The sequence below is a fragment of the Dipodomys ordii genome, unplaced genomic scaffold (genome assembly GCF_000151885.1).
Source record: "Dipodomys ordii isolate 6190 unplaced genomic scaffold, Dord_2.0 Scaffold26, whole genome shotgun sequence".
In the NCBI taxonomy this organism is placed as follows: Eukaryota; Metazoa; Chordata; class Mammalia; order Rodentia; family Heteromyidae; genus Dipodomys; species Dipodomys ordii.
Genome location: NW_012267242.1, coordinates 540,990 through 555,081, shown reverse-complemented (window position 1 = coordinate 555,081; position 14,092 = coordinate 540,990). Strand labels below are relative to the sequence as shown.

At 34.6% G+C, this 14,092-nt stretch overlaps 1 protein-coding gene across 2 annotated transcripts in view; it reads right to left on the bottom strand.

Annotated features, from left to right (window-relative positions):
* The window catches only part of Syt14 (synaptotagmin XIV), a 125,447-nt gene that overhangs the window by 84,771 nt on the left and 26,584 nt on the right, over positions 1-14,092 (bottom strand). For both annotated transcript variants that reach the window (XM_013015152.1, XM_013015151.1), the window contains exon 2: positions 5,516-5,680. In XM_013015152.1, the coding sequence (XP_012870606.1) occupies positions 5,516-5,627 (112 nt within the window). In that variant the 5' untranslated portion in view covers positions 5,628-5,680. The remainder of the gene's footprint in view (positions 1-5,515; positions 5,681-14,092) is intronic.

Here is a 14,092-nt window from a genome sequence, read left to right as displayed (position 1 = left end):
TCTGTCATGGGGCTTGAACTCTGGGCCTGAGTGCTGTCCCTCAGCTCTTCAGCTCAAGGCTAGTGCTCTACCACTTGAGCCACTGCACCACTTCCAGTTTTCTGAGTGGTTTATTGATGATAAGAGTCTCACAGAGTTTCCTGCCCAGGTAGGCTTTGAACCGTAATCCTCAGACCTCAGCCTCCTGAGTAGCTAGGATTACAGGAGTAAGCCACCAGCGACCGGCTCAGTTCCCACTTCTTTAATATATATAAAATCTTTAAGTAGTTGTACAAAGGAGTTGTCATTCAACAAAACAGTTTAGAAATAGAATACATCTTGATCAATGTCACCCCTTTTAACGTTCTTACCCATCGTTTCCAAACCACCCCTTTCCTTTAGGTACCTTCTTTAGGTGCTTTGCTTCTTAGTGAACGCAAAGCAAAACAAAATTTAAAATCCTATACTACTACTTATTGTCCTTTGCTAAATAAAATGAAAAACCTATATTTCTTAATTGTATGTCTTATGTATTTACTTCAAGTAATAACTCTACCAGAACTAAACCAGGGCTACCAAAACATTCTGAATCTGACCTCCCACCCTCTACTCCATCCTGGCCATACGGATAGACTCTAAATGGATATATTTATCACAGGCTGGCATTGGTTTCTAGTGAGCCCATCCATCCTGATCAACCTCTTCTATCCCATTTTAAAAACAGTCATACAATTGGTAAATACTAATATCTACTATTTATAAGCCATGTAGAAGAACTAAAGAATGCTTTTCTCAATTTCCTTTGCTAACTAAGCTTTTTGTTATTTTATGAGAATCTGAACTTATAGAAAAGTCATTTACACATCTTATAAATAAAAGTCAGTATATTTTGGCCTTGTGATTGGATCAGCAATAACTAAAAATGACTAAGGAGTCTCAGAAGGATGTACTAAAAGCATGAACTGAAATATTTTGAAAATTATGGTTGAAAACTGTAAGTGCTTACACAAAATCTTAATTCTATATAAAGAACTCATGAATAATATAGTTTATGTACACTCAGAATGAACTTGAACAGTTATAAAAATGTTTCATTGTATGGCTAAGTGAATAAAGATTCTGAAGCATGTGATGAAAAAATATGGGCAGATTTGAAGAACAATATTAAATATATGATGTAGAAAATAACTATTTTTTCTTTTGTCTCCCTTTTTTGGCAGCACTGGAATTTTGAACTCAGGTTATTCTGTCACTTGAGCCATGCTTGCAGTCTAAAATATAAAATTTTTAAATGCAAGTGTAGCCCAACAAATAAACACACTAAAATAGGCACACTACTTCAGAAAATCACAGATTTTCATTATAAATTAAATGATAATTAAGAAAAATTAGGACTCCTCAAAAACTGGCCAAATTATGTATTGATCAGGTGTAACACACAGAGGTATACATATATATATATACACATACATACATACATATATATATATATATATATATATATATATATGAATGATCCAGGAATTCTGTGGATAAAAAACTGAATGGTTCTAAAAATGTCTTGCAGTCAGAAGATTCAAGGAAGTCTTAAACTTGATATATAGACATGAACAGGAAAAGAGATTTGGATGTTTCCCTAATTGAAAAAAAGTTAGAGAAAATTCAACCATTCAAACTAACATTAGGAGACCTCACCTTTTTCTAGTGTTATCTTACAATGTTTTTCAAGTTTATTCTTTGTTGTTCCTTGTTTGGCAGAATTGGCTTCATTTTTCTCTGTTTTTATGTCTCCTCTCAATCTGTAGTATTTTGTTGGGTTTATTTGTTCTTTGATTTTTCCAGAAAATTTATCTTTAGGATTAGCCGATGGTGCTGGATATATGTCTTCTTTCATAATTGATTTCTGTATCGTATGTTGGTTGTGTGTCAGAATCTCTTTTGGAGAGCATTCATTTCCTGAATACCCATTCCCTTTGAGTCCTTTACTTTTAATGTATTTTTCAGCTTTCTTTAAATGATTCCCATGTTCTAAATTAGTAAGATGCTTATTTTTGTTGAAATGCCTCATTTTCTCTTGATCTTTTCCCATAAATGCATGTTGAGATTTAGTATATTCTTCTCCTTCATTCTTATCTGTAGCAATAAACTTCTTTTGCTCACATTGTATGTTTATGCCAATGGTGGCATTGTGATTTCCTTTCATTTCATGGTATCTTAACTGCTTTAAATCATTTTTGTCATTACTAGAACTTACTAACCCAACTGCTTTACAAGTGTCATTATGTTCAAGTTCATGACAAGCAGATCCAGTCCTCGTACTCTGCTTGATAACAGATACTCTACCACTCATATTATGGCCTTTCAAAGAAGAATCACCAGCATTATCAGCTTCCTGATAATTTAACAGGGTCTGTTGCCTATCAATATGGCTAAGTGATCTTCCCTCATGCATTCCTTGATCACACATTTCTGAAGCTGAAGTGTTAGCATCATTTACTTGCTTTGTTCTGTGTTCTAAATTGGACTGTGCTTTCTGACAAGCATTGATTTTGGAGACTTCTGGTAGAGGGGCATTGTTTGTGGCAGAAGAACCTGCAGTTTCTTGTGCTGCAGAGCTTTCCTCTTCTGGGTGAAAGCCATGCATCATGCTTGTCACCTGCTCAGCAACGGAGTCAGTGAAAGCATAGCTCACCTCCCCAACAGCAGTGGTCAGATCTTCCACAGCACTACTAATTGTGTCCACCAAGGAAGACACCGAAGGCAGATTCTGTTGAAAAGTTTTGAAAAATGCCATATTCCAATTCTTTGTTCACAAAAGGTATAATCACAAAATCTGCTCTTCTCAAAGTATCCACTACTTGGGAACTTGAATTTAACTTTTATTTATTTAAATATTGCTATGTATGAGCTGAGTATTAGTGTTTCACATTGTGGCTTTTAATCTCATTTGGGAGAAATAAGTTGAAGTAAAAACTCTTCCAAAAAGACCCCAAAAACAAAAATCAAATCACTTGGCTTAAATATAATGACATTTTTTTCCCACTCCATAACTATAACAGCAGCAAGACAACGTTTTCCCCTCAAATACTACTGTTTCTTTTAAATTTTATACCTGAAAGAAGAAGTATAAAAAACACTTTTATTATGTACTTTTAATTTACTTATTAATAGTCTACATAAGAGAACAACTCCTATAGACAGACTACCAATTTAATTTCAAATAAAGAAATTAAGAAGAAACTATCTACACAATCTGGCACAGAGGGAAGAAGAAGGAAGAACAAGTATGGACATCTGCTGAGTGGCATGTGCAAGGCATAATTGAAACATTTAAATATATAGGATTTTATATTAACTCTATGAGTAAATGTTAATTCTATTTAATGAATGAAAAATATCAAGACTCAGAAACTTAATAACGTCTATGAGATCTTTTCACTGGCTCTTCAAGGTCAAATTAGGTTAATAATAACAAAAAGGGAAAAGTTACCATTTTCACTCATTTGCTTACAAGTGCAAACCGGGGTTTTCAAGATCCTAGACTGACTGTTCAGGCCGATACTAGAATCCGGCTGGTTGCTCTATGTCAACCATTAAAAAGATATGCAAAAACCCCACAAACCCCACCAAAAAACAAAACAAAACAACAACAACCCCCCCAAAAACCTGTCACTCTTCTTTCCAAATCTTCAGATAGGAAAATACAGATTTTTCTAATTTAGAAATGTCGCTTACATTAACATATGAAAATTTTATTGCTCAGTTAAAAAAAAACCTAATCGGGTGCTGGTGGCTCACTCCTGTAATCTTACATCTGTAATCCTAGCTACACAGAAGGCTGAGGTCTAAAGACAGACATTCAAATCAAGTCCTGGCAGGCAAGACTGTGAGTCTCAATTAGCTACTAAAAAGCCAGCTATGGCTCAAGTAGCAGAGTGCTAGGCTTCAGCAAAAAAAAACTGAGGGTCAGTACCCAGGGTCTACATTCAAGCCCCAGGACCAACAGACTAACACACACACACACACACACACACACACACACACGCTCGAGCTCTCTCTCTCTCTCTCTCTCTCTCTCTCTTAATAGGGGTTAAGATGTAGATCAGTGGTAGAACACTTGTCTAGTATTGCAAGGCCTCGTTTCCGTGTACAGAATCACTCACCAAAATAAATACATGGAATAAAAATAAATAAATAAAAATATTTTAAAATGTTCTAGTATGGTACTATATATTTTTATATAAATAAAAAACCCTGGGATCATAAATAATTGTAAATTATTGTAATTAGATAACAGAAATATTGGAATGCTGACCCAGAGAACTATTGAAGCCTGCTAATAAAGACATCTATACCCTAGTACAGTCCACACAAATGATTAAAATTAGGACTGCAGTGGAATATGAGAAACATCGAAATTACCAGAGCCAAAACCCATAAAGTAATAGTGTTCCCAATGCAAAAAACTCAAAATGTAATTTAGTAATCCATAGATTTTTAAATAATAGGTCTATCACCCAACCTTTCAGTTATTAGAAAAGAATTTCTCCAGCACACACACACACACACACACACACACACACACACACACACACATACTCAAGGTTTCTATGCTTATTCCTCAAAACAGTTTTAAATTACCACCTATATAAATTCCAACTTACTCCTGGTATCATTTATACAAACAAGCCCTTGAAAACAACAACTAAAAAACTCCTGTAATTATTAAAAGAAAAACAGCTAGGCTCTGGTGGCTCACACCTATAATCCTAGCTACTCAGGAGGCTGAGATCTGAAGATTGTGGATTGAAGCTGGCCCAGGCAGAAAAGTCTCAGTAAGAGTCTTATCTCTAATTAACTACTCAAAAACCAGAAGTGGTGCTGTGGCTCAAGTTGTAGAACACTAGCCTTGAGCACAAAGTTGCTCAGAGACAGTGCCCAGGCCCTGAGTTCAAGACTCACAACTGAAAAAAAAATATAAAACAAGAACTCTCAAGGAAGGAAAAACAAAACAAACAGTACAATAGCCTTCTTTCCTAGTATCTAGTAATACTAAGTAATAGAATGCCTATGGTGCCATGGTAGGGAGTAAAGCATTACTTTTTAGATGCAGTATTTATCTATATACTAAACTGCAAGGAGAAAATACCTCCCTCAAGCAATAATATTATCCAACAGCTGTGTAAAGACAATGCCTTTGAGGGATATGAGCAGTGAGCTATTGGGCAATGCATTTAACCTGTATAACATACCAAGATATTCCTTCTTTCTAAAGCATATCTGTTCATATTATAGACTCAAAATCATACAATAAAAATGAAAAAACAAAAACATTCATTTGTGATAGGAGACAACTTACTTTTATGCAAATCTTTGTACTTTTGGGACACAGAAAGACAAGTCTGAGTTCACTTAACAGTGCTTTTATTCTTACAGAACAGTGACTCAAATATAAGCTTACATGCCACCCAATATGTTATTGAATGTATTAAAATAAAGAATAGTACAGATAAAAAAGGAGTTGTCTGATACTTACACATTTTATCTTGTGAATTCCTCCTTGTATCATATCCTGAACCAAGATCTGGAAACCCTCCAACATTTTCAAAACAGAACTTCTTATTAATATAGAGAAAAAGGAGCAGCATCAAGATAATAAACACCCCAACAGCTGACAAAAATCCAACTGCTTCTGGAGATACTAGAGAAAAAAAAGTCACAGCTGTAAGCATTTTTACTGTAAGCTACAAATAAGAAGGAAACTCCCATACATAAATTAGATTACTGCCTTATTTTAATTATTTTTAAAATAGTTTATAAAAAACAAATCGAGTTTAATGAGTTGTTCAATATACTCAAAAGCATTCAAAGTTACAAAATTCATTATAAATAGGCAATTAACAAGTGTTTCATACATTGAAAAGTATTAAAAAATGGTAACACACAAGTTAGAAAAATTATTTCTCATGCAAAGAGATTATCAAATTCATGAAGACATTTACGATGATTGACCTCACAGCTTCATTGACATTTACCTATTAAATTCTTTCTCTATTCTCCTTTTCAAAATATACTCCAGTCAAACCATTCTACTCTACTGCCTAAGAATCAATAATATTCAATACCACTCTTCTACTTTTGTTCATTCTTTTTCCCTTACTTAGAATGGTCAACTTTTCTAACGTAGCTCTTCGTTTCACTCATTCATTCAACTAACAAATATTTGGGGGGCTTCAGCCACACATCAGGCATTGTTATGTACACAGCGCCTGGTTTGCCCAATTTTTTTCTTTCCTTGAACAATCTAGTAAAGGAAGTTAGAACGCAGTGCAATCGAATTTGAATAGGGAACAAGAGGGACTATTAGAACTACTGGAACACCTGAGCCAGTGGCGAAAGTTCATGGAAGCTTTTCTTAAAGTTACAGTGATCTGATTCTATTTTAAGAATTAACAGGAATTAGACAAGTTAACACTGTTCAAGGCAGAAGGGACCACATGTGTGAATCCCTGCAGACAAAATGTCACTGTAACTTTGTTCTTAGGAGCTATCAAAATTTAGTCTCCAGAGAATACATGAAACTACTGAAAGAGATTTTTCTACAATGGGAAAAGATTAAACTTTCCAACTTTGGAAGTCCCCAGCAATCTCTCTTCCCTTTCAGTATTCCCATTATTTGTTACTGCATCAGTCATTGGGAGCTAAACAGGAACTGGTTTTTTGTATCTCTAGTACCTTACAAGTAGTAGTGAGATGACTCCTAAGCCTCAAACATGCCCTACAAGCTAAAAGCAACTGTATTTCCTTCCATCACTTAAGTAGCACCTACCATGTATCTCCTCCCAATGTCATGGTAATTAGCACCTAACTTGTTTGTTCCAAATGAGGTCACCAACTGATGCTTTAATCTAGATTTTCATTATTTAGGAAAGACAGGCATGCTAGCGGGACCTGCAAGTATGATATTACAGTCTGTGAAAGCTGGTCAACAGTGTCGCCGAAGAAGATGAAGCAAAAGTGATGTTGGAAGAGAAATGCAACGTAAGTGAGATAAGAAAGGGGCAGGAAGAGTAGACTGCTAGCTAGATGCCAGGCTGGCCTTGAGGGACAGAACTCCTTATTAGAATTAAGAAGTTACACCCAGGTATCAGTCTAGCCTGTCTTGCCCTTAGACCAGCATATAGCTCGAAAAGAAAACAGTATTTTAACGAAACAAGGTGAGGCACATTGCATAAAAACAATGGTGTGCAATAAGACCCCCAAAAAATGAAGTTAAAAAAAAGAGAAAATTAAGGGGCTGGGAAGGTGGCTCAGTGGTAGAGCGCTTGCCTTGCATGCATGAGGCCCTGGGTTCGATTCCTCAGCACCACATAAGCAAAAAAAGAAAAAAGCCAGAAGTGGCTCTGCGGCTCAAGTGGTAAAGTGCTAGCCTTGAGCTGAAGAGCTGAGGGACAGCACCCAGGCCCAGAGTTCAGGCCCCACAACCGGACCCCCCCCCAAAAAAAAACAACAACAAAAAAAAAAGAGAACTAAAAGATTATCATCAGCATTTCTAGTAGCTTCCAGACAAGTAAAAAGTCTAGCATGAAGAGGCAAGAGAGCAGTACCTCAAAATTATACTGCAAATATCAAATATACATAGGAACTGTTCTCATAGCCAGACCTAAAACATACTCAGCAATGTAATGCCTTAAGTAGTTAACCAGGCTTAGTTACTATATAGTCTGAAAAGCTGATGTCTCTTCAAAACTAAAGCAGAGAGAAACCTAGTTCGGGCAAAGAAGGCTAGCAAGAAACATATATGGCATGTACAACGTACCATTCATCTTCAAGCACCTTCCATATGTAACGTCATTTAATTCTCACAGAGATTCTATCTCATCCTCATTATGAACTGGGAAACAGAGATATGAAACGTGTGCCCAGCTAGTAGGCAGAACACTAAGAATTCAAACCCCATCCAGTTACTGCTGTCTGGTTTCTTTCTCTTCTTTTGACTTTTCTTATCCTTTACCTCATTGTTTTTTTATGTGCTACTCTTTTATCTTCCTCCTTCTCATTTAAGAAAATTCAACGTACTGAAAAGATCAGCTATAAAAAGTAAGTGTAATATAAAATAAAAACTATAATTGAGATATTAATATGAATTACTGGAACACAAAGAAGAATCACAATCAGAAAAGTCACAAAATGGATCCGAAAAGATATATAATTGAGTTTAGTACAACAGGCTAATAGAAATGCCACCAACAGTGAAAGGACAGATAAAATCACAGGACCAAAGAAATGGCATTCCATAAGCACACCACAAGTGGCAATCCTGCTACCCAGTTGCCTATGCATCTTCAGTGCACTAGCATAGTGCCACCGAGTGGACACAAAGACATTGCGAGTGAAAAATGAATGGATCAGTGCATTTCTACCTATGAAAGATCAAGAATATATCTTGAAAATTGTGACGGAAGAAAAAAGCAAGCTCTAAACTGTCAAAGAGTCTTGGATATCATTCTTAGGATCTTATATTTACAGAATGACATGGTACAGGTTTGTCTGGAAAAACTATATTGGTTAAAGCCCTTAGAAAACTTGAATAAGGTAGGGATACAATAGAGACATGATAAGAGTTCTTAAACAAGAAGCAGTAGTGATGGCATTGAGCAATGGTAAATTCTAATCTTAGAATTCCATTAGTTACAATGAAAAATATAAGATGAGAGACATTTGTTTTAGGGTTCAAGGATAAAGAGATAAATAGAAGAGAGGACAATAGCTAGTTGGGGGGGAAGTGTTTACTTTTTTGGCATGATACATGAGGAATGTCAACAGAATGTTTCAGAGAGGAAAATACTACTTTTCTGTCTGCTGAGCACCATGCTAGTTACATAGATTGAGGTATCATTCCCTTTTGCTCCTCTTACTCTGTATGAAAAACTTTACTCACAAAATAATCAAACTGATCAATGTAGGTGCTACGCTTTCATAATGGTAAATCTATTTCACTTCAAATTTTTAGATTAATATTTGCTGTGACTTTGGACTGTTTTCTAAAAGAATTTTTCCCCACTAGGACAAAGAAAAACAGGCCCATAGAGGATTTGTACAACTCTCTATTTACCTATAAAATTTCCATTAGCAATATAATCTTAGTTACTATACTTATAATCCCAGCTAGTAAGGAGGCTAAGATTGGAAGATCACAGTTTGAAGCTATCCAGGCAAATAAATCTGTGAGACTCTTATCTCCAATTAACCAGTAAAAAGTAAGAACTGGAGGCATGGCTCAGGTAGGAGAGTACCAGCCACCAAGATCAGAAAAAGCCAAGTGAGAGCCAGGCCCTGGCATACCTATCAGCCTATCAGGAGGCTCAGATCTGAGAATTGCAGTTCAAAGCAGCCCAGACAAAAAAGACCATGTAACTCTTATCTCTAATTAACCACAGAAAGCTGGAAGTGGAGCTGTGACTCAAGTGGTAGAGTGCTAGCTTTGAGCATAAAAGCTCAGGGACAGCACTCAGACCCTGAGTTCAAACTCCAAGACTGGCAAAAAAAAAAAAAAGTCAAGCAAGAACAAAGACCCTGAATTCAAGCCTTAGTGCCAGAAATTTTTTTAAAAATTCATTCATATATATATATATATATATATGACATATGACTCTATTATTTTAAATGGTGGTAGACAAGTAAGTAACCATTTCTAATTACAAATAGTAATAACCTTGGATCATTATTTTCATCTCTATTTTAGGAATAAAATAATATTTATTACTTCAAATTATATGATACCCAAAGATGGCCAGTAACAGTTCCTAGGATTAAAACATTTGTTAAGTGTTATCTGTGCACAAAACTGCAGTAGAAGATACACTAAAGATATGTTATTGATTATATCAGTCAATAAATACCAATTTATTCTTATACCTCACTAATAAACTTTCATTAAGTATAAGATTGTAACCATCCCATATTATGAATCTGCTATCAGGTATATTCTTAAGAATATGGTTAATTTATGTATCATAAACCTATCCTTTTAAAGCTTTGTAAATCATACATGGCAGGTAATAGAATCTATTTTAAAATGTATGTTACCTCTTTTAAAAGACTTTCCAAATGTCTAAAGGAACATATCTAATAATCAATATTACACATATGAAAAACTGAACTTGGCAAATGTGGTCAATAGCCCCAAATTCACAAATGTACTATTTTTCCACAACCTAAAATTGTGAATTTTTAATGTGCTACTCAAAAGACAAAGTATTAACAGTGTTAACAATTACTGAACACTTACAAAGTGCTTATTATTTAGGAGCTATTTAAGTATTTTACTTGCATTGTCTCTTCCCTAAAACCCAACCTGATTTGATATAGATATTAGGATTCAGAATGAGCCAGTAAAAATTTTAAGATCTTAACATTATTATTTAGTGATAGAACCAGGATTTGAGCTGACTTTGTACACTGACACCTGACCCCGAACTGCTGTCAATCTCTTAACTTCATAATTGCCAGCTACTATTATAATCTCTTGCATTTTCAAATTTAATGTTCAAAATAAATTAATTAAGTACTAAATGTTAAATTTTCACAATAGTATACTGAGGCCTAGAAAGTAACTGATCTGTCCAAGATTTTAAATCTATGCAGTGGTAGAACCTGGATTTGAACACAGACCTTCTGACTCCAAAGTCTACTGGCTCTTTAAGGCCAGCCTACACACACACACACACACACACACACACACACACACACACACACACACACACACACACACACACACACACACACACACACACACACACGAAAAAATGAAAGCTAGGTGACCAAAGTAACATAGCTTATGGCATATATTATGAATAAGTAGTTTATTATTTAGCTTTCATGTAGGTTAAAAGATAGCAATTGATTTAAGCATTCTGAACATAAATACATAAATTATAAAACTGAAATCCTATTTTTCTATTTTTTCTATTCAAGATATTTTTTGAAATAGTCTAAAATTAACTTTAGAACTACCCCTAGAATCCAACATCAGTAATACATTCTTATGTTACACGTCAATTTTAAGGCTCAACAAAATAAATGTAAACTTATACTGGGCTGTATAGTGGCACACACCTGCATACCATGAGGTTAAGGTAGGAGGATCATGCGTTCAAGGTCATTCTGGACTACATAGTGAGACCAGCCTCAAATAAATAACTTAATTAAAAATTTTCTTTAAAGATATTCTGTAGAACAGTAAGTTCCATAGTCTTTAGACTGCTCAATAAAGAATATAACTACTCACATGATACTCCACAAGAATTTCTAAAAACCATACTTCAAAGTAAAAAAGGATATAAAAAGGTTAGAAAAATACAAAAATTTTAAGATTACACAATATACACTGAGCCAGTTTGGCAATATCTTTGCACTTAGAAATGAAAATATGTATTTAAAACAAACTTTAAAAGTTGCTGCTTTTGTTAAAAATTCAAGCTTCAGTAATCATAAAATTCATTTTAGTTTCTACAGGTAAGTTGATCATTCAAAAAAAGATTTAATTGTACACTAATAAAAGTCAAAGCAAGAGGCAAATCTATTTTGACTTTCAACATGTAAAAGAATACACTCAAATTCTACTTTACATTATGTTACAAAGAAAATGTTTCAGTAGTTTCTGAGAAAGATACTAGAATAGTTGTACAAATAATTAAATTTAAGGTAAATATTTATCCATTAAATAAATATATCTTAAATTTTGATTTACTGGTACCACAACCATACTCTATTTACAATCAAAACAAATTACAACTTTTAAAATAATTGTTAAGACTATTCTACTTATTACACATTGCATATCTAGTGAAAAATTAAAAAGTGCCTATATTTTATAATTCCTTAAGACAAAAAGATGGAATGAACAACTTACAAGGGATGTATTGTTGATTTGCTCTGATGAGCATGAAACCCTAGTCCTCTTGCTCTATGTCATGGGTACTTTAATAATTCATTTAATAGATGCAATTCTATCTCTTGGCCAAAATGTGAACTGATAAAAGTTGACTTCCATTTTCAAAGAAATACTAGTTTTCTATTTAACTAGTTCTAAATACATTTCCTCATTTCAATTGGAAAAATTCTACCATTTGTTTTGCTCTGGTCTGACATAAAATAGAGAATTATCAGTGATTCTGAGACAATTCTGAGATAAGAGTGATTTGTTTAAATTGCCTTTCATAACAAATACTTGCCCAAATAATATCTCCCTTGAAAATTGTATATTATGATAAAAAATGATGCAAAACCATAATGGTGATATTAGAAAGTTAAGAAAGAAATATAGTAATATAGGACTATTAGCTCTGGATTTTATTTGTAAAAACAATGAAAAGAGCATTTACTGATGAATGATATGATTCACTGCTGAATAATTAGGGACTCCAGAGGAGAAGGAACAGATAGCATTAGCGTGCAAAGCTAAGATCTTAGAATAAACAATGTGTCTGAAAGACAGCTGCCTGGCCAGCCTGAGGAGCAGTTTCCACCCACTTGTTTTACGTGCCAAGCCAGCAACAAACTGGGCTGTATTTCCTACAAGTACAATGATATAAATTGAAATTCCATTCACATATCACAATAAAATCCCAACTCACTCCTGAAAAACAGTAGGAAAATACAGAAAATTAAGTATGGAAAACCCTGTATTTAGTCATCCAATTTAAAAATGTATTAATACATTAATAATAACATTTAAACCAGATAATACAAAAATCTGTCAAATAGTTTCTGGAATTTTTCTTCCAGGACAGGTTTCTTTAAATTACAATTCCAGTGAAATTTAGATTAAGATAAACTTATTTTCTTGCCAAACCTTTCTGTAAAACAACCTGTCATTCTTTTTGAGCAAATTAAGGTTAACTGCTCAAATTCTCTTACTTCCTACTCAATGCATAAAATAATTCAAAGTCTCTAAATGACAGGGGGCATGGACTAGGTCTAGGGTCATTCATTCTTCTTTCAATGATTGTTTGCTCTTCTTTCTCAATTAAGATCTACAAGTAACATTTTGAAAATTCAATACTGACTGAAGGAGAATATTCTAGTAAAGCCAGTTTGTGATGACAACCACAGTTTCAGATATGCTTACTTCAGGATTTAGATGAAAACCACTAAAATTCAATTGTACCTAAAGCAGTTTTGTTCAAGTGCTTAGACACTATCTTCCTCCTAAAATTTAACTTTATGCCAAACATTTTTCTTCTTGAAGTGATCAAACTAAGTTATTCTGACAACATGCTTCCCTTCAAGTCTGGTCTTCTTTAAAAAAATAATTTTTGTTATTATTAAGGTGTTGTACAGAGGGGTTACCATTTCCTAAGTCAGGTAGTAAGTACATTTCTTTTTTTAGACAATGTCACTCCTTCCTTTGTTTTCCCTCTGTTTTCCCCTCCCATTCCTGCCTTAAGTTACAGAGGTCATTTTCCACATAGTATCTACTGAATAACTTAATTGTGTTTATTCAACCTTCCCCCCTCCCTTTCTTTACCACCAACCAACACCAACACCAACAAAGGAACATGTTTCCATTTCCTGGAGTTTGTTTCAATAAATAGTATTTTAAATGTTCAGAGAAGTTACACTTTTGTGTTCCTCTCCTAAGGACACCTTCCTTTAGTCAGACTCTGTGTGTGTGTGTGTGTGTGTGTGCCTAAATTCCTTTAGTCAGATTCTGTGTGTGTGTGTGTGTGTGTGTGTGCCTAAATTCTTGTATAGGGTATGATGTCTATTTCCCAGCAAATGACTTCCTTCCTTCCTTGACACCTTCCTTTAGTCAGACTCTGTGTGTGTGTGTGTGTGTGTGTGTGTGTGTGTGTGTGTGTGAATGCCTAAATTCTTGTATAGAGTATGATGTCTATTTCCCGGCAAATGACTTCTTTCCTTCCTTCCTTGACACCTTCCTTTAGTCAGACTGTGTGTGTGTGTGTGTGTGTGAGTGTGTGTGTGTGAGTGTGTGAATGCCTAAATTCTTGTATAGGGTATGATGTCTATTTCCCGGCAAATGACTTCCTTCCTTCCTTCCTTCCTTCCTTCCTTCCTTCCTTCCTTCCTTCCTTCCTTCCTTCCTTCC